This window comes from Penicillium cataractarum (assembly GCF_028827025.1).
Source record: "Penicillium cataractarum strain IBT 29864 chromosome Unknown utg000008l, whole genome shotgun sequence".
NCBI classification, from domain to species: domain Eukaryota; kingdom Fungi; phylum Ascomycota; class Eurotiomycetes; order Eurotiales; family Aspergillaceae; genus Penicillium; species Penicillium cataractarum.
Genome location: NW_026622744.1, coordinates 718,147 through 738,344, shown reverse-complemented (window position 1 = coordinate 738,344; position 20,198 = coordinate 718,147). Strand labels below are relative to the sequence as shown.

General features: G+C 49.9%; 8 protein-coding genes across 8 annotated transcripts; 2 read left to right on the top strand and 6 right to left on the bottom strand.

The window, feature by feature from the left end:
• Nucleotides 1-645: 645 nt before the first annotated feature.
• Nucleotides 646-3,753, bottom strand: N7496_009388 (putative NTP binding protein; the record flags this gene model as incomplete). The annotated part of the gene is made up of 1 exon (XM_056702302.1): nucleotides 646-3,753. One exon carries the CDS (start codon nucleotides 3,751-3,753, stop codon nucleotides 646-648), a length of 3,108 nt encoding a protein of 1,035 aa, XP_056551302.1.
• An 849-nt stretch (nucleotides 3,754-4,602) lies between these two features.
• On the bottom strand, nucleotides 4,603-6,034 carry N7496_009387 (Nur1/Mug154 family protein; the record flags this gene model as incomplete). Its single annotated transcript, XM_056702301.1, has 2 exons — nucleotides 4,603-5,706; nucleotides 5,777-6,034. The coding sequence occupies 2 exons, from the start codon at nucleotides 6,032-6,034 to the stop codon at nucleotides 4,603-4,605; spliced, it is 1,362 nt and encodes a 453-aa protein (XP_056551301.1).
• Nucleotides 6,035-6,362: 328 nt separating this feature from the next.
• Nucleotides 6,363-7,035, top strand: N7496_009386 (H(+)-transporting V1 sector ATPase subunit F; the record flags this gene model as incomplete). The annotated part of the gene is made up of 5 exons (XM_056702300.1): nucleotides 6,363-6,386; nucleotides 6,454-6,488; nucleotides 6,560-6,593; nucleotides 6,689-6,826; nucleotides 6,895-7,035. The coding sequence occupies 5 exons, from the start codon at nucleotides 6,363-6,365 to the stop codon at nucleotides 7,033-7,035; spliced, it is 372 nt and encodes a 123-aa protein (XP_056551300.1).
• Nucleotides 7,036-7,451: 416 nt separating this feature from the next.
• Nucleotides 7,452-8,312, bottom strand: N7496_009385 (uncharacterized protein; the record flags this gene model as incomplete). The annotated part of the gene is made up of 3 exons (XM_056702299.1): nucleotides 7,452-7,740; nucleotides 7,790-8,154; nucleotides 8,226-8,312. 3 exons carry the CDS (start codon nucleotides 8,310-8,312, stop codon nucleotides 7,452-7,454), a joined length of 741 nt encoding a protein of 246 aa, XP_056551299.1.
• A 924-nt stretch (nucleotides 8,313-9,236) lies between these two features.
• On the bottom strand, nucleotides 9,237-9,910 carry N7496_009384 (ML domain-containing protein; the record flags this gene model as incomplete). The annotated part of the gene is made up of 3 exons (XM_056702298.1): nucleotides 9,237-9,332; nucleotides 9,399-9,615; nucleotides 9,690-9,910. 3 exons carry the CDS (start codon nucleotides 9,908-9,910, stop codon nucleotides 9,237-9,239), a joined length of 534 nt encoding a protein of 177 aa, XP_056551298.1.
• A 981-nt stretch (nucleotides 9,911-10,891) lies between these two features.
• Nucleotides 10,892-11,215, top strand: N7496_009383 (uncharacterized protein; the record flags this gene model as incomplete). The annotated part of the gene is made up of 1 exon (XM_056702297.1): nucleotides 10,892-11,215. The coding sequence occupies one exon, from the start codon at nucleotides 10,892-10,894 to the stop codon at nucleotides 11,213-11,215; it is 324 nt and encodes a 107-aa protein (XP_056551297.1).
• Nucleotides 11,216-12,191: 976 nt separating this feature from the next.
• On the bottom strand, nucleotides 12,192-13,925 carry N7496_009382 (glycoside hydrolase family protein; the record flags this gene model as incomplete). Its single annotated transcript, XM_056702296.1, has 1 exon — nucleotides 12,192-13,925. One exon carries the CDS (start codon nucleotides 13,923-13,925, stop codon nucleotides 12,192-12,194), a length of 1,734 nt encoding a protein of 577 aa, XP_056551296.1.
• A 3,564-nt stretch (nucleotides 13,926-17,489) lies between these two features.
• Nucleotides 17,490-18,821, bottom strand: bgt2 (GPI-anchored beta-1,3-endoglucanase EglC; the record flags this gene model as incomplete). The annotated part of the gene is made up of 1 exon (XM_056702295.1): nucleotides 17,490-18,821. The coding sequence occupies one exon, from the start codon at nucleotides 18,819-18,821 to the stop codon at nucleotides 17,490-17,492; it is 1,332 nt and encodes a 443-aa protein (XP_056551295.1).
• Nucleotides 18,822-20,198: the final 1,377 nt, after the last annotated feature.

Genomic DNA, 20,198 nt, shown 5'->3' with positions numbered 1-20,198 from the left:
CGACGTAAACTTATCGACATAGCCCTCGGCAGTGAGGATGAGCCGCATTGCTTGCCCCCAATACCCGCCCCTTCAGACTTGTGACAGAATTCGCATAGAAACTTTTGCACAACACTCCACGCCACATCTTAATATCAGGGGTCCGCTACCACCGGGCAAAGAGACATAGAAAAAAATTTCCAATGTTGCAGTGTAATTATTGAACTATTTCATTGCCTATGCGTATCCTTTTGGTCCATCGCCAACTATCACTAGATTGGAAAGCCTAATCCAACCCGCCAGAGACTCCCGTAGACTCCCTCAGACATCTAGACTTTGAATTGATCGCATCGGACTTATGTTTGGAACACGCCCATGTTTCTGAGTGACAAACCTACAAAGTTTCTTCGCGATCCGATACCAAAGCCGGAGAAAAGTCCAGCAGGCAGAAGCCATGAAATAGCATACGTTGAAGGCTAGTGTAGAAATAAGAGGATGCTAACGAGTGGAAACCCCCAATTCGAATTCCAATGATCGAGGGGATAAACACCATAAAGTCAAAAAAAGAAAAGGAAAGACGCCCCAGTCCCCAAAGCGCCGTGGAAAACGCAATCGATCTTAAATGCCAACCTTATTAGCAAGAACAATGAAAAACGCCAGCTCTCTTCACATGATGAGAGCACGAGTAGTACAATTAAAGACCCAAGTAAATGGCCTGGCAAGCCACAAGAACCAGCTTGCAACAAGCAAAGCGTAACTAGCGGCCCGGTAGACGATCATTGCGCTGAAGCCGAGAATCGCAAGATAAACAACAGCCTGGAGGAGCTCCACCAAAAAGCGGCTGATTGCTTTGTCGTCCTTCAACTTGGGCCAAGTCCCAGTGGCTTGATACTGTGCAACTGCATGAATGACCCGGGTGAAGACTTGGTAGCAGTGACGAACCATGCTCACAACGTTGCTCGCGACAAATTTGGCGTACGGGCTGTCGGTAACTTGCAGCGTAAGTCGGTGCATATTCGTAACGGCGACAACGACGATCTCGAAGATCATCGACAAAGCGACGGGGTTGATGTTCTCTCTCGAATAGTCGTCCTTTTCTCTCGCATTCAGCTCATGCAAATCTTCGCAGACGTCGTTTACGTCTGTGATATTAGATTGGAGTTTGTTCTTACGGCCAGTAACTTGGTGACCGTCTAACTCTGCGATCCCAACAATATCGACATCAACCACTTTCTCACTAGCCATCTTATTAGCCCGACGAATGCGAGCCTCTTCTTTGAATTTCTCCAGCCGCTCAGCACGGGACAGCTTCCCAGGCGGCGATTTCTCCACAGCTGGTGGGTTCTCCGTTGAAACTGCTTTGTTGACAACAGGTCTCGGAGGGGATTTCTCAAATGAAGGTTTCCTTTCAGCAGGAGGTCTTTCAGCCGACGACAACTTGGAAGTGGGAGAGTTTCTCTTTGGAGAGGGCCGCACAGACGGTGGTGGGGTTGCTCTCGGGGACTCTTTGGCTGACTTGAAAGACTTCTCCGAGCGGGACGAGTCTGAATTGTCTCGCGACGGAAGAGAAATGGGCGAGCCCTTGCGGCTATTGCGAAGGGACTCGGCACGATTTCGCAAAGACTCAGTGCCGTTTCGAAGAATGGTAGCTAGGCTGTCGGTGGGAGATCTGACGAGTCCGCCTGACCTTGCGAGCCCGGAGGTACGGATGAACCCACGGATAGAGCTGGACGCTGTGCTTCGATCGACTTCGTTTTTCTCCTTTCCGGGGGACGATTTTCTGGGAGGCGTGCCCTTGGATTCCTTGGCATATTTCGGCTCTTTCATGCCTTTCACTATGCTGGGTGCCTCCTTGGGTGTTGGAATGCCGCTGGGCTGTGTGACTTTTGATGACACCTCGGATGGCATGATCGAGCTCGGCTGCAACGGTCCTGCTGCGGGTCGAAGCCCTGAAGGTGAAGAGATGACCTGAGGTTTCGCGCGAATGGCCTTGACTGCCTCGCCGGTGCCGGATTGGCCAGTGTCCCCAGGTCGTCGCAGACCTTGTGGCTTTGGCGTTGAAGGCTTCTTCTCGGGTTGCCTCTTCTCGGCCATGGGAATCATAGTGCGTGTGATAGTGGGTATGATAATGAACACATCGTCGTCGCCACGAGTGTCTTCCAGCCTCTCTTTCGACCGAGATGGATTCTCGATAGGGCGGGAGTTCTCCTTCTCCGAGCCCTGAGAGCCTGTTCTCGGTATCTCGTGCTCCGAATAGCGAGGGTCCTGGCACAGTGTCACTACCGACCGCTTCGAGCATGGGACATGTTTCGAATTCCGAGAAACCTCTGCCCACTCTTCTTGAAACAGGCTCCTGTCTCCCGATCTGCGAGGAACCGAATGCCCGCCTGAACTCTTCTTCCTCTCCTCCTTCTGCCTCTTTCTCCCACCGACTGCGAGTGGCCGGGGGTGCAGGCTTCCGGAGTCTTCGCCAGATCCGAAGAGGAGAATCTCGTCTGGATTTTTGGTTCCTGGCCCGTTGATTTCCTTGCAACCTAAAAAAGAACCATCTGCGGCTTGAGAGGGACGTTTTTCTCGCTGCTTTGTTGGGGATTCCTCCCAGATTGTGCTGATCCGATTCTTTCCAATCTCGTCAGGACTGTAATAATCCTGCTGCGGCTTTAGAGACCGCTGCTGTTGAGATTGCTCAGCCGGGTTATCTTGCTGTGGCTGGGCCGAAGAATGATCTGTATCCGATAGAGGCTGTGTTGAACCGCCGTCGTATGCTCTAAAAGAGCCAATCGAATCGTCCCTTGGTGGGGAACGGCGTCGTGCTCCTGCAGGTGATCCAATTCGCGGACTCTGTCCTGCTGGTGGTTCTATGGTATGTCTGCCCTCGCGGCGAGCTTTCTCGATGCTTTTCTGATATTCGGCAATTTGCTGAGCAGTCATTGTGGGTGGATTGGGATCCTTTGCGCTCGGCATATTGACAACGAATCTATCCTCCCAGTCTGTCAGGCTTTCCTCAGCGGACACCGGAGAGATGGAAGAATTTGAATGGGAACTGGAGTCGGTTGCCGTGTCTGTTCGATCAGATCGGTGCGCAGTATTGTCGTTGAGCTCTAGGCTGACCCAGGAGTCTCCGTTCTTTCCAACTTTTCTCTGGCTCTCCGGATTGCGAGGTATCTCCTGACGAGAGCTTTGGACACCGCTAGTTTGATGGGAATTTGGGCTCGGAATGCCTGATCTGGGGCTGCTCCCGCGGCCAGTCGGTTGGTCCTGGGGGAAATGTTGGCTTTGAGGACGAGAGTGGCCATGACTCGGAGAGCTATTTTGATCACTCTTTCTGGATCGTACGTAAGAAGCTCGGTGTGATAATGGAGAGTCTCTCTCGGATCTGTCACAGAGCTTTGACCAGTACTGGTCCCGTCCCCCAGAATGCCCACCAGATCCCCCTGAAGAGAAGATGGCAGAGGATAGCTTGGGAATACCGGTAGGACTAGGAGTCTGATTGCGCTGATCCCGAGCTCGTTCAGTCAAGGTCTTGGAGGCCGGGAGTTTGGTTGCTTTTGATCGGTGGATCATGATTTCTGGTGGGCTTCGAGCACCTCCAGGCTCAGATGGCCGGGGTCGATGGGTGCTTTGTGAGGAGGGAGTTGCCGATAATTCTGTGACGGTATAGTTTGCTCGATATGCTTGGTATTGTTGTTGACATTGGCCTGTTTGACGATGGTTCCGTGGCGAGAGGTTGACAAGATGTCCATCTGGTAATTCGATACGGCTTTCGACGTCCATTTTGGCCCGCAGGGCTTTCCGGCGTTTAGTTCTGACTCTAGAGCCAGGTTTGAGCCGTGCCTATGCCCATTCCGTGAAGGAAACACTGAGACCCAGCGTGACTGTAGTTGTAGAAACAGGTCGTGCGGGATGTATGGCAAGAGCAGCGGTCGGATTAGGTGCTTGAATTTTGCGTGAACAAGACAATTCGGGTACGTCGCGGGGTTATCGAAATCAATTCAGAGAGTGAAATGAGTGAGGATTTCAACGCGTAAGAATACTATGGTCTCGTTGGCTGGAATGGTATGCGGTCGGTGATGAAGAATGCCAGCCCCCGCGCTGGAATGCTTCACAATCTCGCCCGCCGCCATCTGGCATGACAGTCCGATAGATCGCTCCTGACTGTCCTACCTTTGGAAAATTGTATCATCGACAGCACGGGAAAGCTCTGAATTGATCTTGGAGAAGTAGAAAGTGCGATATCTCAATCTGATGTGGAAACTGCGACCCGCCCTGAGACGATAACTTGGGGATTTTTCAACGAAGAATGACGGTCGGGTGATTTTCCGATCAATGAGGTATCGGTACAATGATGGGATGTCGCATTCTTAAGCGTGGCAGACCGAGGTAAAATGACCGAGTATCGAAACTCGACGCTGCATCGAGTAACTATCAGGCAGGTGCAATTAGGGCTAGGTATGTACTGGTTGCATCCAAGTTCTAAATCAGGATCATCTGGATGGACCTGCATAACGAGACAATGCAGGTGACGAACTAAATTCTCCGGAAAACGATATGATATCATGGTATCATGTAGGGCAAAAAGGGGAAAGAAGAGGGGAAAAAAAGCTTGTAATGATTCATTTCGTTTTAGAACCTGCCAGTTTCACGGCGGTTGGTGTTACCCAAGGTACTTGGTCTAAGTCCAGGTGCTGGACTACCCATTGGTCCGGCCAAGCTGCTTCGCTTGAGTGGGCTGGATGGCTTCCTCAAAGGGCTGGTCCCTCGCTCTTTGTAAAAGAAGTCCCCGTTATTTTGAACACGACGTTCAAAGGCAGTTGATGCTGATTTCCTCAAGGGGGAGTTGGCATGTGAGTAAACTCCGAGGCTACCACCGTCACCAGTGGTGCCTGAGCTTGGCCGAAACTGGGGCTGTCGCATAGATGTATTTACAGTTCGAACCAACGGGGAGCCATCACGCGACATAACCGGCGTATGCAAGGATGGCTGAGTTTGAAAGATCGACCTCGATGATGGTGTAGAGTCGACCGCACGGCGGGGAGATAACCCTTCAGGGTCAACATGACTGACATAGTTGGGGTTTGGACTGGTTTTGAATCCACGGTTGATGATAAAGGTGGGTGTATAGGTTTCGACCTTATTCTGGCCCTCAGATGCTGGGGTGAGGTCGGTGCCTTCTGAAAACTGGGTTCCAACGTCTCTCATCAAGGGCTGAGTGCGCGGGTGGACGTATTTTGTGTCGTATTCCTTCATGACTTCCCGGTGCACCAGCATGGAATCCTTTGCCTGTTGCTTGTAATATGAGGAGATAAAGGACATTTGAACCGAAAGGAGTACGGTCAAGAAAATGGTCGTCACGATTGTCACGCTGGGGCGAGGATCGGAGAGCTGAGTCGGCAAGAAAAGATAATAGACCAATACATGGCCCGGGCTGAACAAGGAGAATAGTCGAATACAGATCGGTAGAGGATCCCACATCGCCACCTCCCATACATCCCGATGCGCGTCAGGATGCGCTCGCGACTCGGCAGATTCAGAGGACATGGCATTAGCGAGGTAGCGTAAAGGGGAGGCGATCATCGGGCTCGAATCGACTCTAACTCGCGTGGCGGAAGAAGTCGCAGGCGCTCTGTCAATCGGAGATTCAAACAAGCGGTAGTGTCGCTTGCGATAGAAGGTGTAGAATGCATTTGCCCCAGAGACCAATACGAGTGTGTGAACGACGACCCATGCCTGTGGAAAGAAGAAAACAAAAGTCAGCTTCAAATCTCAGAAACAATATTAAGGATGTTCTCTGACGTACAATCCAGCTGAGCCAGGGGAGACCATCGTCATCTCCAAACACGTCGTCAATAGCTTCGCTGCCACTTGATCTGCTATTGGCTCGCGCAATGAGGAATATCAGATTTAGGGCGACACCAAGTGCGAGGCCCCATTCCTTCTCAAGTTGATCCCAGTCATATCCTTCGATTGACTCAGACAACCAGAGCAGAAAATCCCACGGGTTCAAGTAGGATTGGATGCGCTCCGCGAGCGGCTGGCGGCGCACGAGACGAGGCATCGTGTTGGAGGAGCGGTGAATTATTTGTAGAACAGAAGCTGATCCTCAGCAGCTTTGCCCTAGGTGATGACGGTCAAGATAGACATCCAGCGTGAAACCGAAGCTGTCAAAGTTGAAGGGAAGAACAATGAACCTTCTTCTCGAAAGGTAAACAAAATTGCATCAGCTTACGTAATGGCCAGCTTCTCCGCGATAACCACCTTGCGGCGATTAGCGGGCAACGAAGTCCTGAGCTTCGACTGACCTGGACCGAGCTTAGCTCCTGTTTTACCGCGGGGTGTATTCTTGTCGAAGTCTTGCGGTCTAATTCCTCACTTATCGTGTCATCATGGCGTCCGCCGCGACATACAAGGTACTTGACACCTGGTGTATTGAACTGTCTCCCCCTCCGATAGTGATCCTAACTCCTGCGACTGTAGGACCGACAACTACTCGCTGTCATTGGCGATGAAGAGTGAGCCAGCTCCTTTACACGCTTCTTGCCTTAATCCGTATTCCCCGAAGCTAACTTGAGCCTTAACCTAGCTCCGTTACCGGTCTTCTCCTCGCTGGCATTGGTGTACGTACCCCACACGAGGCCTACAGCATCAGGCTAAATCATACCCCCGACACGTACGAAACATATCGATCTAACAAGAAGTGTTGCATTGACAGCATGTCACCGAAGGCGCAGATGCGCAGCGTAACTTCCTAGTCGTCGATGCCAAGACCGAGACATCGCAGATTGAGCAAGCTTTCCAGAACTTCACACAGGAGCGAAAGGACATTGCCGTTCTCCTGATCAACCAACACGTTCGTTTCCCCTGAATATCTTGCGGAAATCTATTCTGATAGCATCCCTCTAACTTCAATCCCAACAGATCGCCGAGCGCATCCGTCATAGTGTCGACACTTTCGCCGACCCCTTCCCTGCTGTCCTCGAAATCCCTAGCAAAGACCACCTATATGATCCCGAGAAGGACAGTGTCTTGAAGCGTGTGCGACGACTATTTGGCGAGTGAACCAGCCACGGGGGCCCTTTCCGTCCTGACTTGGCTCACAAGGTGTCTGGTTACATCGTGTTTTCATATCGTCTGTTTCTTGCTAAGATATTCCGGTTTCATTTCGACCATTTCGGGGTCTGTCAGTCAGCTTGTAACTACAGCTGAGTGTTATACATAGGAAGGCGATAAGCAGCTTTAGAGGGAAGATACCCAACGTACCCGAAATATGCATATTTCTCCATACTACCGGCCAGAGAGGGCTCTAGGACCTCGGAAATTCTGGTTTCTTTTCTTCTTCCCAGTTAGAATTATCAGATCGGCCTTTTCTAATATGCAAGAATATCTACCATTGCGCAGCAACCGGAAGCCGGCTTTGTATGAACGATCGGAGATACTCGTCTATCTTAATCTCAGGATATAATCTTACCTGTAGTCTACCATTCCTGAATCTCGCCAGTATATAGAACGACCCTGCCACCATACTGCTGTTTGGTTCCTTCGGTGATCACGCGCACCATCCCATTAGTGGACTTCTCAATGGTATCCGGTGCCGATTCAATCCCCCAGTCATTGGCGGCAGAATTCCCCATCTCTGTCTGAACCCAGCCAGGATCCAAGACGAAAGTGTTAAGCCACTCGTCTTCGGCGTTAATCCGAACTCCATACCAGGGCAGAATTGACTTGGAAGCGCCATATGAGGCACTAGGAACGGGTGGCTGGCGGCTAAGAAGAGATTTAGTCTCGATGTCATCGATCTTATGATTAATCTTACCCCAAAGCCCCGGCTCCAGATCCCATGATGGCAAAAACGGGCTTAACTGTTGACTTCTGGAGCAGATTGCGCGTGGCCTGGTAGAGCGACACAACACTCAACACGTTTACCTCGATGTGCTCGAGGATATCAGCCCGCTTGACATCCTTGACGAAGGGATAACTCCTGGCGATACCGGCATTGGCAACGACATAATCGAGGTGATCTATACCCTGCTCGGCAGCCTCTTTGACGGCTTCAAAAGCAGACTCCTCGATGCTAGCATCATATTTGACCACGATAACACGGCTACCTTTGCCTGTGGGTAGTTTGGCGAGTTCTTGGGAGGTTTCGTGGGCGGGATCACGCACCGCAGCGACGACAATCTATGAGTGGTACTTCAGGTCAGCCTCTAGCTCGGATTGAGTGAAGTGGTAATTGAGAATGAGGAACCCACGTAGTCCGGCTTTGCGATAAAGCCTTTTACAAGCCCAAGGCCCAAACCACGGTTGGCGCCAGTCACGAGAACAATAGTTGGCGCCATGATGGATAATAGAAATGTTTAAAATTCAGGAGAGAAGAAGGCAATTGGAGGGTCCGTGTCGGGTCAATACGAGTTGATATAGCCGGCTGTTTACGGACAACCCTACAAAATAGCCAGAATCGGCGCTTATATAGTTACATGTCGAGGTGGAACATGGTCATTGATTAACAATCACATATCCATCTTGAGAGATTCTTCGTGATTACAAATACAACTATCAAGTCGGTGATGTATTATGCCGGAAACAAAGTACTACTTGGTCAATTCCGCACGGCTGGCCAAGGGCAGACGTTGGTCTTTGCAAATGTGTAGGGGCCTACTAGACCCTGGCCTACCCTCAGTGGGAATACGAGCGTGGCGTATTGAACCTAAGCTAGAATTGAAGCGTTAACTCCAGTCCTAGTGTAATTGGGCGCGCATACATTATATGGTCAATGTATCTTCTGGTGTCCAGCATTTCATACAATGGATCTTACGGCATCGATGCCAGTGTCTCGGGTTCCGGCCCAAAATTTTACAGGCTGTGCAAGTCCGAGCATAATGTCTATGGTGGAATCCGAAACAAGGACGATTCAATTCATAAAACAATAATATTCCATGTGTATAATCAGGACCACAACTAGAGCGCCTGACTTAATTCAAGTCTGAGGTAATCAAGCAGTGAGATGCAAATTCGAGCAGGAATGGCAGAAGCATGGTGATATCTCAACGGACTGCATGGCTTGTAAAAGGCAGGAAACTTGAGTAAAGAGGCAAGGATCAAACATGTACTAAGGTCGTGATAAGACGTAGGCAAAAGCGTTACTAGCATAGATGGGGCTCAATCAAGCAAAGGATGGGAAAGTGCAACGTGGAATGGACAGACGAGGCCACCCGGAGTGTGGATGCAAGTAGGGGAGATGGTTTCCCAGGTGCGAAGAGCGATTAGAACTTGATCTTGAACTCAATGTTATCGGCCTTGAGGCAGGTGACCTTCCTGTCATCCTCGGTGTAAACATCAGCGAGCACCGAGTAGCGACCCTATAAGAAAGAGAGTAAGTATCGTCAGGATGATAGGTGCTCACCGCCTGATCGTATGGAACTTACTGGAGGGATCTGCTTGGGCAGCTGGACTTGCTTCGTCAAGACCATCTTGCCCTTCTCCAGGGGGCACTTTAGATCGACATTTTCGATCTGCTCACACAAGTCCATAGTCTGCTTCACCAGGGTGATAACGCCCCATTTGACTTCCACATTCACGATAGCACCCTCGGTGATGGTCTCGTGGAAAGTACCCGATGCGGTAATGGTGAGGATCTCGCCACTATTGTAGAAGTAGAGTGTCAGTACAAGAAGACTTCAGGGACATTTAAACGCCCAATTTCTGCTTTGACTCACGGTTGAGGGGGGTTGGGCGACAGATCGACGGAATCGATGGTGAGGAGATGAGAGGAGGGAGATTCGCAGAATTCTAGAGGGTTGTCGCCCTTAACTGGGTTCTTGCGCTCATTGTCCCCCGCACGGATCGGGGCCTGCGAGGGGTCGAAGAGAGTTGGTAAGGAGGCCGCTGCAACGAGCGGAGAGGCGAGAAGCAGGGCAGTGGCTGATAAGAACTTCATGGTTGCAATAGTCGTAGCCTTTGGGTGAGTTGAGTATGTGCTGGCTTGAAAGGACCTAGATACTAGATCAAAGGTCCCGAAGTCTCAGTTTCACAGGGATAATCTCCAAAGGCCAAGGTTGGAGTTGAGGAAATGAGGCTGGTCCTGCAGATGGTGTCACTTGATGACGACGGGTCCACGTGATTGGCTTGGCCGCTTTAGGGTTGGATCGTCCGCTTCCCCTCACGGATTTGCGCTGCGTATCCCAGTCCCAGTACCTGCATCTTTCCATAGAGTGGCGTCTTGAACTTTGACAATCCTGTTTAAGTAGGGACTATGGTTTTTTTTCATCCAAGTTCATGCTGATGTATCTCTCCCTTGATGTACACATTCTCTTTCAACACAAGATTTCTTATCGTGACTGACCCACTTTACTCCAGGTCTTATCGGTCGGGTAATAGAGCCACGGCGATAAACCCCCGGCTAAAAGCCCTGAAGGCGTGATGACTGTGGCTATGCACAGTATCTTACAATGCACTATAGTGATGGGAAGTTTACTAGAGCTGAGTGGCATTACACGGAAATTACTATTGTGATTAATGTGAGACCTAATCCTCAACGTCGAGGGAGTTGATATCGCAATGGAGGCCTAGTACGGGTACAGTCATAACATACGGAAGTTGTTTTAACTTGCATATAGAGACGTGTCTTGGGTACAATATAGTACATTTGTAGGTAAAGCCAACTTCATCCATACGAAGAGAATTATATGATCGCGAGCTCAACTTCTACATAGTCCTACCAATCCCAACCAAGATGGCCTAGGTCGCGATATATGCCCAGGCATACTGGATTAGAAAACATCATGCGCAAACTCGGGAACCCAATGGAACTACATTTGCATTCCTCAAGGAATATCTGACCTTTTATATTGATAGGCTGGATTACATTTGACGTCAGACGAGTTCCCAGAATACATTCTCCACAACGGGATCCAGCACGATGACGAATTATCACTACAGTCTTCAAAACGGGCTCGAACTTAACATGGCGTATTCCATGCCGTACATAATGAACTCAACCACGGGTCTCGACTTCCTCAAATTGGACACGAACAGTGCAGCTGTTATTCTCAAGTTCACCGCTATAAGCTCAGCGGGCTCCGGAATCCCACCAGAACCTAGCGGGACCGAATGTTCCCTCTTCTGCGTTGATGGCTACGAAGCATTCGTGAGGGAAGATGTCTTCTCAGCGAACGTCATCTCCACAGATATATCATCCAATGCCACACTTTCAGGCACGAGAGCCACGGAAGACTTTCATTAACTCCGGAAAAGTGCTATTATAACGGAACTCGTGACGAAAACCCACATGAGCACAGCCACAAATGCACATAGAATGTAAATTGGCTAAGTCGGTTAGCGATGGCAAACTCTCTGAGCACATTTTTGACAGTACAAGGCTCGCTATTCGCTAGTTACCGACCCAACGGGTCCTCTGATACTATCGGGGCCCTGTACAGCGTCAACGGGAATTACACGGACATCAACTAGGTCTTTGAATCACTTGCCTCTTCTCTCACGATCAATGCCCGATCTCAGGTCTGCCAGGCCACCGTCAACGGTACTGCCTGGACAGTCACATCGTATGTGCACGTGTAATGGCCATGGCTGATTTCACCAGGGGCGTTGGTTGTTCTTAGTCTTGTTTTCTTGGTTGTTACGATTTTGCATACGAGGAATCAGTATATTTGGAAATCCTCGCCTTTGGCGTTGCTTTTTTCGGATTTATCAATTGATGCGTCTACGCCTTTCAGACAGGACCAGACCTTGAAAGGGATGGAGGACACTTCGAGGAATATGGAGGGTTGGTTGGAGACGACTCAAGAAGGCGTTCGGCTGAAAGCTGTTCCTACTTGATAGCTCGTGTATGGTGGACGTGAACGGGTACATGTTGACAAGTGGCGCGTGTTCATTAACTTTCAACTGTAGAGTTCCTAATTAGGCTAGAAGGAGTAGGCTACTTACAGCCCATAGCCAATAATTTCCGATTTGGCTAATGAGATGCCCGGATTTTGATAGCCTATAACGTAAGGGAGCATTGAAGACTCTACAGGAAGCGTTTACTGTATGGCCGGCAGCTTAGCAATAACTACGACAGGAAAGGATCTAACAGTAGATCGAGCGTATTCCTTGCTATATAAAGGATATTATAAAGCTTGAAAGAGGAAACGAATATAAAGACAGTAGGGAGAAGAAGTAGTAGGGTGATTGGGAAGATATGTAGGGGAATAGGAATATATTTAAGGGGTAGAGACCGAGGTGGGCTCTGATTCCGGGCTGCTGGGCACCGAAGTTGGAACAGAGGTGGGCTCGGAAGGCTTCGTGGGCTCGGAAGGCTTTGTTGGCTCAAACGGCTTCGTGGGCTCAAACGGCTTAGTGGGCTCAAATGGCTTCGTGGGCTCAAACGGCTTGGTGGGCTTGGATGTCGGTTCAGAAGTTGGTTCGCAGGGCTTGGTGGGCTGTGAGATGGTGCTTGCTACGGATGTCGGCACCGAGGTGGGCTGCGAAGGACTCTGTAGGCTAGTGGTCTGGGCTGCGCCGCATGCTTCCGAATCCGATGAAGAAGAAGACTCTTCAGATGACCCAGAGGAAGTATCAATGGAAAGATCGACGGAGGCCGAAACAGATGAAGACGACGAAGAATCCGAAGACGACGACGTCTCGGAGGAAGTGGAAATAGAGACGGAAGCAGAAGCAGAAGTCTCGGATTCGGACGTCGAAGAAGTCTCAGAGGAAACAGAAGCAGAAGCAGAAACCGAGGCGGAGGACTCGGACTCGGATGACGAGGACGTCTGAGAGGAAGTGGAAGCAGAAGCAGAAGCAGAAGCCGAGGCGGAGGACTCGGACTCGGATGAAGAGGACGCCTTAGAAGAGGTGGAAACAGAGACAGAAGCAGAAGTAGAAGCCTCGGATTCGGATGACGAAGAAGTCTCAGAGGAAGTGGAACTAGAGGCCGAAACGGATGAAGATGACGAAGAATCCGAAGACGAAGACGTCTCAGAGGAAGTAGAAAGAGACACGGAAGCCGAAGTGGAGGACTCGGACTCGGACGATGAAGTGGTCTCGGAGGATGAAGAGCTAGAGCTGGAGGAAGAGCTGGAGGAAGAGCTGGAGGAAGAGCTGGAGGAAGAGCTGGAGGAAGAGCTGGAGGAAGACGAAGTATACGCTTTGCCAACGCTGTTTGCCTCGCCATCTGTGAGCATATAGTCGTTGGCGCAATAGAAAAAGGCATATCGGGTAACTTCGTCCTTATCGTCAAGCCATTCGGCAGCTTCCTCCAGGAAAGTTGCGGTAGTAGACAGATCAGAAATACCACTCTCGTCAGAGTCGAGGCCGAACTCAGTGAGCCAAACTTCAGAGATACCGTAGTCCGAAGCAACATCGACAGCATCGTTAACAAAGCTCTTAAGATCGGAAACACTATTGCCATACCAGTGAACGGCGATCACAGAGATAGTGCAGTCGTCGCAGTCGCTCAAGAAAGACTTGAGCCAGTCCAAGCCTTCGCCGGAAGTGGTAGATGAGCTAACAGCCGGGCTAACCAGGGTCGCATCATCGGCGTAAGGAGTGATATACTCCTTATAGTATGTCGCGGCATCCGAGGTGCTCATATCGGCTTGGGAGGACATATCGGGTTCGTTGAAACCCAGAATATGGGTACTCCCATTATTCAGGGCCTTCTTGACAGCGGTTGTCCATCCATCAATCCAGTCAGTGCCCCAAAGCATCGGCACAAACTCGACTCCGTCTGGAATTTCGCCGTCAATAGAGGAGCCCCAGTTATAGGACCATGAGATGGTGCTAGAACTGTCACTCAGGGCGGAGACAAGAGATGCATCATTATAGGCAGCACCGCGCTTAGAGTCGCCCGAGGAAGACTTCTTGATCAGGGTTGACGGAACCACTTGGATAGGGGCAGCACTCGCAGAGGCTAGCAAGAGACTGAGGGCGGAGAACTTGAGAACAGAGCCCATTGTGATGGTCACGATACGAAAGGGCTGTAGAAAATGAAAGATTCTTTTCGAGTTTAGACAACGTCGTGTTCGAACACAAATGTGCAAAGGAGTGGCGGGTATAGATTTCCCAAAAAGAATGGATACTTTCGTGCGCAGCACGAAGGTGGTTTGAAGGAAGGGAGAAAGATTCGACAACTGGGTATTAGAATCTTGATACTAGGGGCATACATATAAATCTCCCGTGGGCACGGCCAGGCGATTATTGAGTTATTGCACATTAGGCGATAGTCCATACAATGGAGCTCACACTATTGTTGTTGTTCCTTCTTTTTTTATCCAACAAGGTTCATCTACCAACAGGAGGCAAGGGAGTGGGTACTCCGTATGGAGACATAATGCCAGCGTTAGCAGAGGGCGGGAGAAAATGAGCAGCAAGCCATGACCGTACACCGTCCACCAGGTCGAAGCCGCGCCTGCATACGTATGTACTTGGTACATAGTGCCGGGAGATACCGAGGGCATGTTGGCGCTAACTGGGGCGGGGCGGCAGCGATCGAGATAACGCTCGGCCCATAATTGTATACTTCACGCTTCCAAGCATGCAACCAGTGCGGAATTTTGGCTGAAGCATATATTTCGTCTTTCCAGAGGAATGAAAATTTAGGCATCCCCGAAAAGTTCATTCAGACCTCAACTTAAGCCAAGCTTTCCACTAAAACCTTTGAAAAGTTAGGCTTGGAAGGGGTGGGGCGTTCAATAAGCTGACGTATAGCTATGCGGTAGTATAACGCAATTCCTGGCCACCCTCCCCCATAAGAGTGTTTCAAAATCGATTATCTCCACTAAATTTTATTGATTCTTCTAATTATTACGAACAACTCTCACATCGATTGATCTTCTAGCTAATTTCCCCACACCCACAACACCTACATAGACAGGGCCCTAGTAGGTCGTGAAATTGCCTAACTAGGTAATTTAACACTACGTATTCCATTCTACCCCATCTTGTTCCACTGGCAAATCTAGTTGCGTAGCTAGTTATAAGGCCTCTTCTTAGGGTAGGTACTTAGTTAACCGACCACGCCGTTTCACGATCTTCTTACTCACCATACGGAGATTCGTATTATCCTGCGAAAATAATTTAGTGTTGTAGGGCTAGGTGGTAGTCCTCGATAACCTAAATTAATAGTATTTTCGATAGCCCTAGAGAGTACTTTAATAGATCTTTCAATATTGAAGCTTGAGTTACGAACTAAGTAACCGTTTCCAGGCACATTTTGTGTAATTTAGCTACTAGATCTACTACTTAGCCGGTTACTTGGCAGTAGTGGAGTATACAGAGAGATATTAATCTTATTAAGCACACACACACACACTCTCTCTCTCTCTCTATCTCCTGGCCCATTAGATATAAAGATATTTAAGATAGTCAAATTAACTGATGAGAAGGCTTCTGGTTATGCGGTACCCGCTAGTCACTGTGAGTAAGTACGGGAGCACACAGCTCAACGGGACCCAAGTCCCTAAATCATATACATAATATTCTTCAATAAACGGGGGTTTCTTTTGGGAATTTTTTAGATTTAACTTTAGTTATACCCTATATAGTTATGAAATAAATATAGGGGATTGATAAAATGACCCCCCCCTTGGATATAATGACCCCCCTGCCTTAAAATGCCTAAAAATTGAGGCACCAAGGCATCAAGGCTACCAACTTTTTTCTGCCAAAAGTTCTGCCACCACCCTCTCTCCGCCTAAATTCTGCCACTCTTTCTGCCACCTTTTCTGCCCATGACCCACCATCACCCTGCCACTTTGGTCTCTGCAGTCTACCTTTCTGGTTTACATAGTAAATCCACCATGTAATCTACCGTTAAATGCACGTTTTGACAGAGAAATCTACATTGAATTCCTACAAATCTAATCACCTTCCTTAGTAATACAACCAGTCCTGGTTGCCTTGCTGCGTAGGCCTGGTAGATCTGGCAGATCTCCTGGTTGCCCGGGTGATAGTGGATTCTTTATCCTCTGCAGAATCCTCTGCTAGAACCTCCGAATCCTCCGCATCTTCCGAATCCTCTCGCGAAGGGCTACTACACCCACCACGCCTACACGAAGAAAGAAAGATTGGTGGTGGTTGCGGAGGACTTAGTAGTGGTGGTGGATCTTGGGGGTGGGCGGTGAGGGCGGTGAGGAAGATGGTGAGCGAGTGGTGGAAAGCGGTGAGGGCGGTGAGAGTAAGAGTGTGGAAGAATATTATTCCGGAAGCAAACAAGACAAAAACTTTGCCTTGATGCCTTGGTGCCTCAATTTTCAGGCATTTTAAGGCAGGGGGGGGTCATTTTATCAATCCCCTAAATATATGAAAGTAAATATTATAACTTATTAAGACCTAAAATATTTTGGGTCCCGATGAGCTCTAGCACCTTAGCGGGACCAGAATCTATCAGTAAACTTTTGGGTCCCGTTGAGCTATAACCCGTAAGTATGGAAAGGCAACCAATAGTTATCCAGTGTCTGACGAGTGTTGATGGTTTACCTGATTGGGTGGCATGCTAGTCTTTTCTTTGGTCTTATCGGTCTCTTTAATTTTGCCCACCACTTTGCTGCCTTTCTGTTTAGTCTCTTTGCGCTGGTTGATGGATTTAATTTGTCGATCTGGACGGTTATGGCGAAAGGCTTCATGGAGATAGGAGGAGATGGGACATTGCACACACACACACACACACACACACACACACACATTTTTTCTCGGTTTATATACAATTTGCACGCACCTACCCAGATACCCAGCCTAGCCATCAATTCTAACATTGATAATGCAAAGCATATTAGTATCCCTACCGTACGATTAACCTTCCCTCCTAAAAGCCACCACCAACCTACCCGGTCTTGTAAACCCTTCAAATTCGGGTTACACTGTAGTCCATGCCTCCTGAAGGGGCCACACGAGCAAGACATTGAGTTCGGAAGAATAAGGGGGCACGATCCACCAACAATGGAGTTACTTCTTCCCTTGATAACGGCAAAGAAAAATGTCTCGCGTGGTAAGAATAAACACGAGAAGGTCTAGACTGCAGGATTCCGATTGGGCTCCAGCTGACGGGTTGTCAATGCGCTCTGGTGGGTCTAACTTTGGGTGGGTTGTTGTTTAATTAATGTCTTGGTAGCACCGTAGTACTGTGTGCATGAAAAGGGGTGAGATAAATATAGGTTTGTTGTGGATTTGAGAGTCCTGAAGAAATACTATTACTGTTATCCAGAGTTATAGGACGCTATAATAAAGTAATATGCTGCAGGGGGTTAGGGGTTGGACAGAAATAGTAGATCATTGGTCTGGTAATATTTTCTATGGCAGAGCACATTCTTCGAATCTGGGAGATTATACAGCGTGGAAGAACAGATGTAGAAAGACCAAATAAAGCCGGAGACATGTTTATTTCTATAACAAAATATACATATAATAAACGAGAGTGAGAAAGGAATATTCACAGTATAAATAACGATGCTCCGGGTATCGGTGCTATCCAGATTCGCCTAGCCAGTCACGCCTGATAGATCCACGAGAGAAGGTTGCGCTTAAACAGCAATGGCGAGGATCAGAGCAGCGGCGAGGGCAGTGAAAGCCGAGCCGGAGGAGCGGGCAGCAGAGTTGAAGCTGGTGGAGGAGGTGGCGGAGGCAGAGCTGGAGGAGCTAGAGCCGGAGCCGGAATCGGAGCTAGAGGAGCCCGAGGAAGAAGAGCCGGAAGAGGAGCTACCGGAGTTGGAGGAGGAAGAGGTGGAGGTACCAGAGCTAGAGCTGGCGGTCTGGGTGGCGGAGATCAGAGGGGTGGAGGTCTGGGAGGGGTGAGCACTGCTGCGGCCAACGCCAAAGCCAGCCTTGGAGGAGGTAGCGAAGCCACTGACGGAAGAAGAAGAGGCAGAGCCAGACTTGGAGCCAGTAGAGGACGAGGCGGAGGCCGAGCTGGAGGAGGTGGAGGTGGAGTTGCAAGACAGGTTGAACAGGGGGTTGACGCTGGAGGTGCTACCAGTGACACCGAAGCTGGGGCTGGAGCCAGCATCGGCGAGCATGTACCACCAGGTGTTGGTCTCGCCGAAGAGAGGGCAGCCAACCTGGTCCCAGTACTGCTTGGCGTTGGCGACGGAGGCAACGGCGTCACCCTCATCGGGACCGCTGACGGGCCAGCCGGTCTCGGTGATCCAGACCTCCTTGCCGTTGGCGACGGCCTTGGTCTTGGCGACGGCGTCGTCGAAGAGAGACTTGCCCTCGTCGATGCCGTTGGCCATGGTGGTCTGGTAGTAAGGGTAGCCGTCGAAGCCAAGCCAGTCGATCTCGTCGATCACAGCAGAGTTGGAGCTGTTGGTCCAGGCATCCCAAGTGTCAACGTGACCGATGGAAGCGCCGCTCAGGGTGGTGCCGGAGATGGCAGACTTGACCTCCTTGATGTAGGTGACCAGCAGGTCGGGGTTGATACCAACACCGGCGTCGTTCTCGGAGCCAGTGACCGAGTTACGGTAGAGATCCTCGCTACCGACGGAGATACCGACGACCAGCTTGGTGAAGGATTCGCCGTAGGTGCTGATAGCGGACTTGAGAGCGGCAATCTCGTTGTCGACGTTGCCGCCGGAGGTCCAGAGACCGAGCAGGAGGGAAGTGTCCTCGGCGATGGCGGCGGGAATGGCCTGGATGGGGTCGTTGGTGGTACCACCCTGGATCATGGTGTACAGACGGGCACTGGTGAAGCCGCCGGAGGTGTTGGCGAGCTTCTTGGCCGTCTGGAACTCGGTCTTGAAGTCGGCCTCGTAGTTGTAGCTGCCATCAACCTTGGTGGCACCGTAGTTGAAACCCTGGTGGGCGGCCTCAGCGGCCGCAATGGACAGCGCGAGGGCGATAGCCTGCTTGGAGAACATCTTGGATGTGCGATTGAACGAATGTGTCGTATGCGAGTCGAGTATATTCGAGTATATGGAGGGCTAAGCGAAAGTAAAAAAAAAAAAAAAGGCAGCGAGTGACGTGAAATATAGAATATAGATCACAGATCAAAAGATCTTGAAAAGAATGTATCAAGGAAACAGAAGAAGAAAAATCGTTGAAGAGAGAGAGATAGGAGAGAAGGAGAAAGGATAGAGGAATAATATGTACGAAGAATAAAAAGCCAGGTCCCCCCGAAGGCCCCAAAGGCCCCAAATTCCCCCCAAAGCGCAAGGAACAATGAGAGCATCAAAGTCTAGACTGCGCCACCGGAGAAACCGAGTGGATCTATTGTGGAGCGCGACACGTTTGCTTGTCTGCACCGACTGGCAGCCGATTGGTGAATGATGTTCCAAAAATACTCGGGCATCCAATAATCACCCAAACCTGCTTGGAAGTGGACTGCCCTGGCAGAACCGATGGACGGTTGGACGAAGAGGCTTGTAGTAGTCTTTCGTGCCTGTCGCAATCCCCCGGATATGACCTTTCGCTGGCCTGCATGTCCATGTCATTGCGGGTTTTTTTGGGATTTTGATTGGAATAAAGTTTGCACCCGTGGAGCATTGAAGGAGTGTAACCAGCTCGGAATTTCGAGTCCTTCTGATGGTCAAGTCTGGGTCAGCCCCTGCCAGTCCCTTACTTCTTGGATGAACCCTTTTGTGGGTGAGGGTTCGAGATTTTAGATGTCGCCGACTGGCCTGCGTTACTCCGGCCAGTCCGGACGGGAACCTCGGCTTTACCAAGTCCGATTCTGCAGGAACACATCGCAGTAGTGCGCACAGGGCTACGACTGGACAGACCCATGTATTTTGAGGTCCTGAATAATTGCGATTTGTCATGGAGTAAGGAATCTGTCTCCTCTGCAATATGATTAGGCACAACATACCGATTGACCCGTCGAAATCTCTTGTCTGCTGTCACAAAAATCGAGTTTGAAAAGTGTCGATCGGCCGTGATTTTCGTCGGGCGGATCCCGCTAGTCCCCTTTTGGGTGTGTGGACGTCCAGCATCTCTGCCTCATACCTCAGGCACTCACACTGTGGCAAAGTCGAGTCTTCGCCAAGATTCGCTTCTTATTCCTCCATGTTCTATTTATTCCAGATACCGTAGACCCGCAATGCGAATTGATGGTTCAGGATGACTTGAAAAAGGGACCTGCTATTTCCGGTGCTAATGAAGTCATACCCTATTATGCTAGTACAGTTATTGATATATGTATCTTGGAGCGCCAACCAATCATGCGAGTGTATAACCTGTCAACCTTAACCAATCAAAAACTCAATCTCTCACGAACGGACTCATCCACTGAAAGTGTA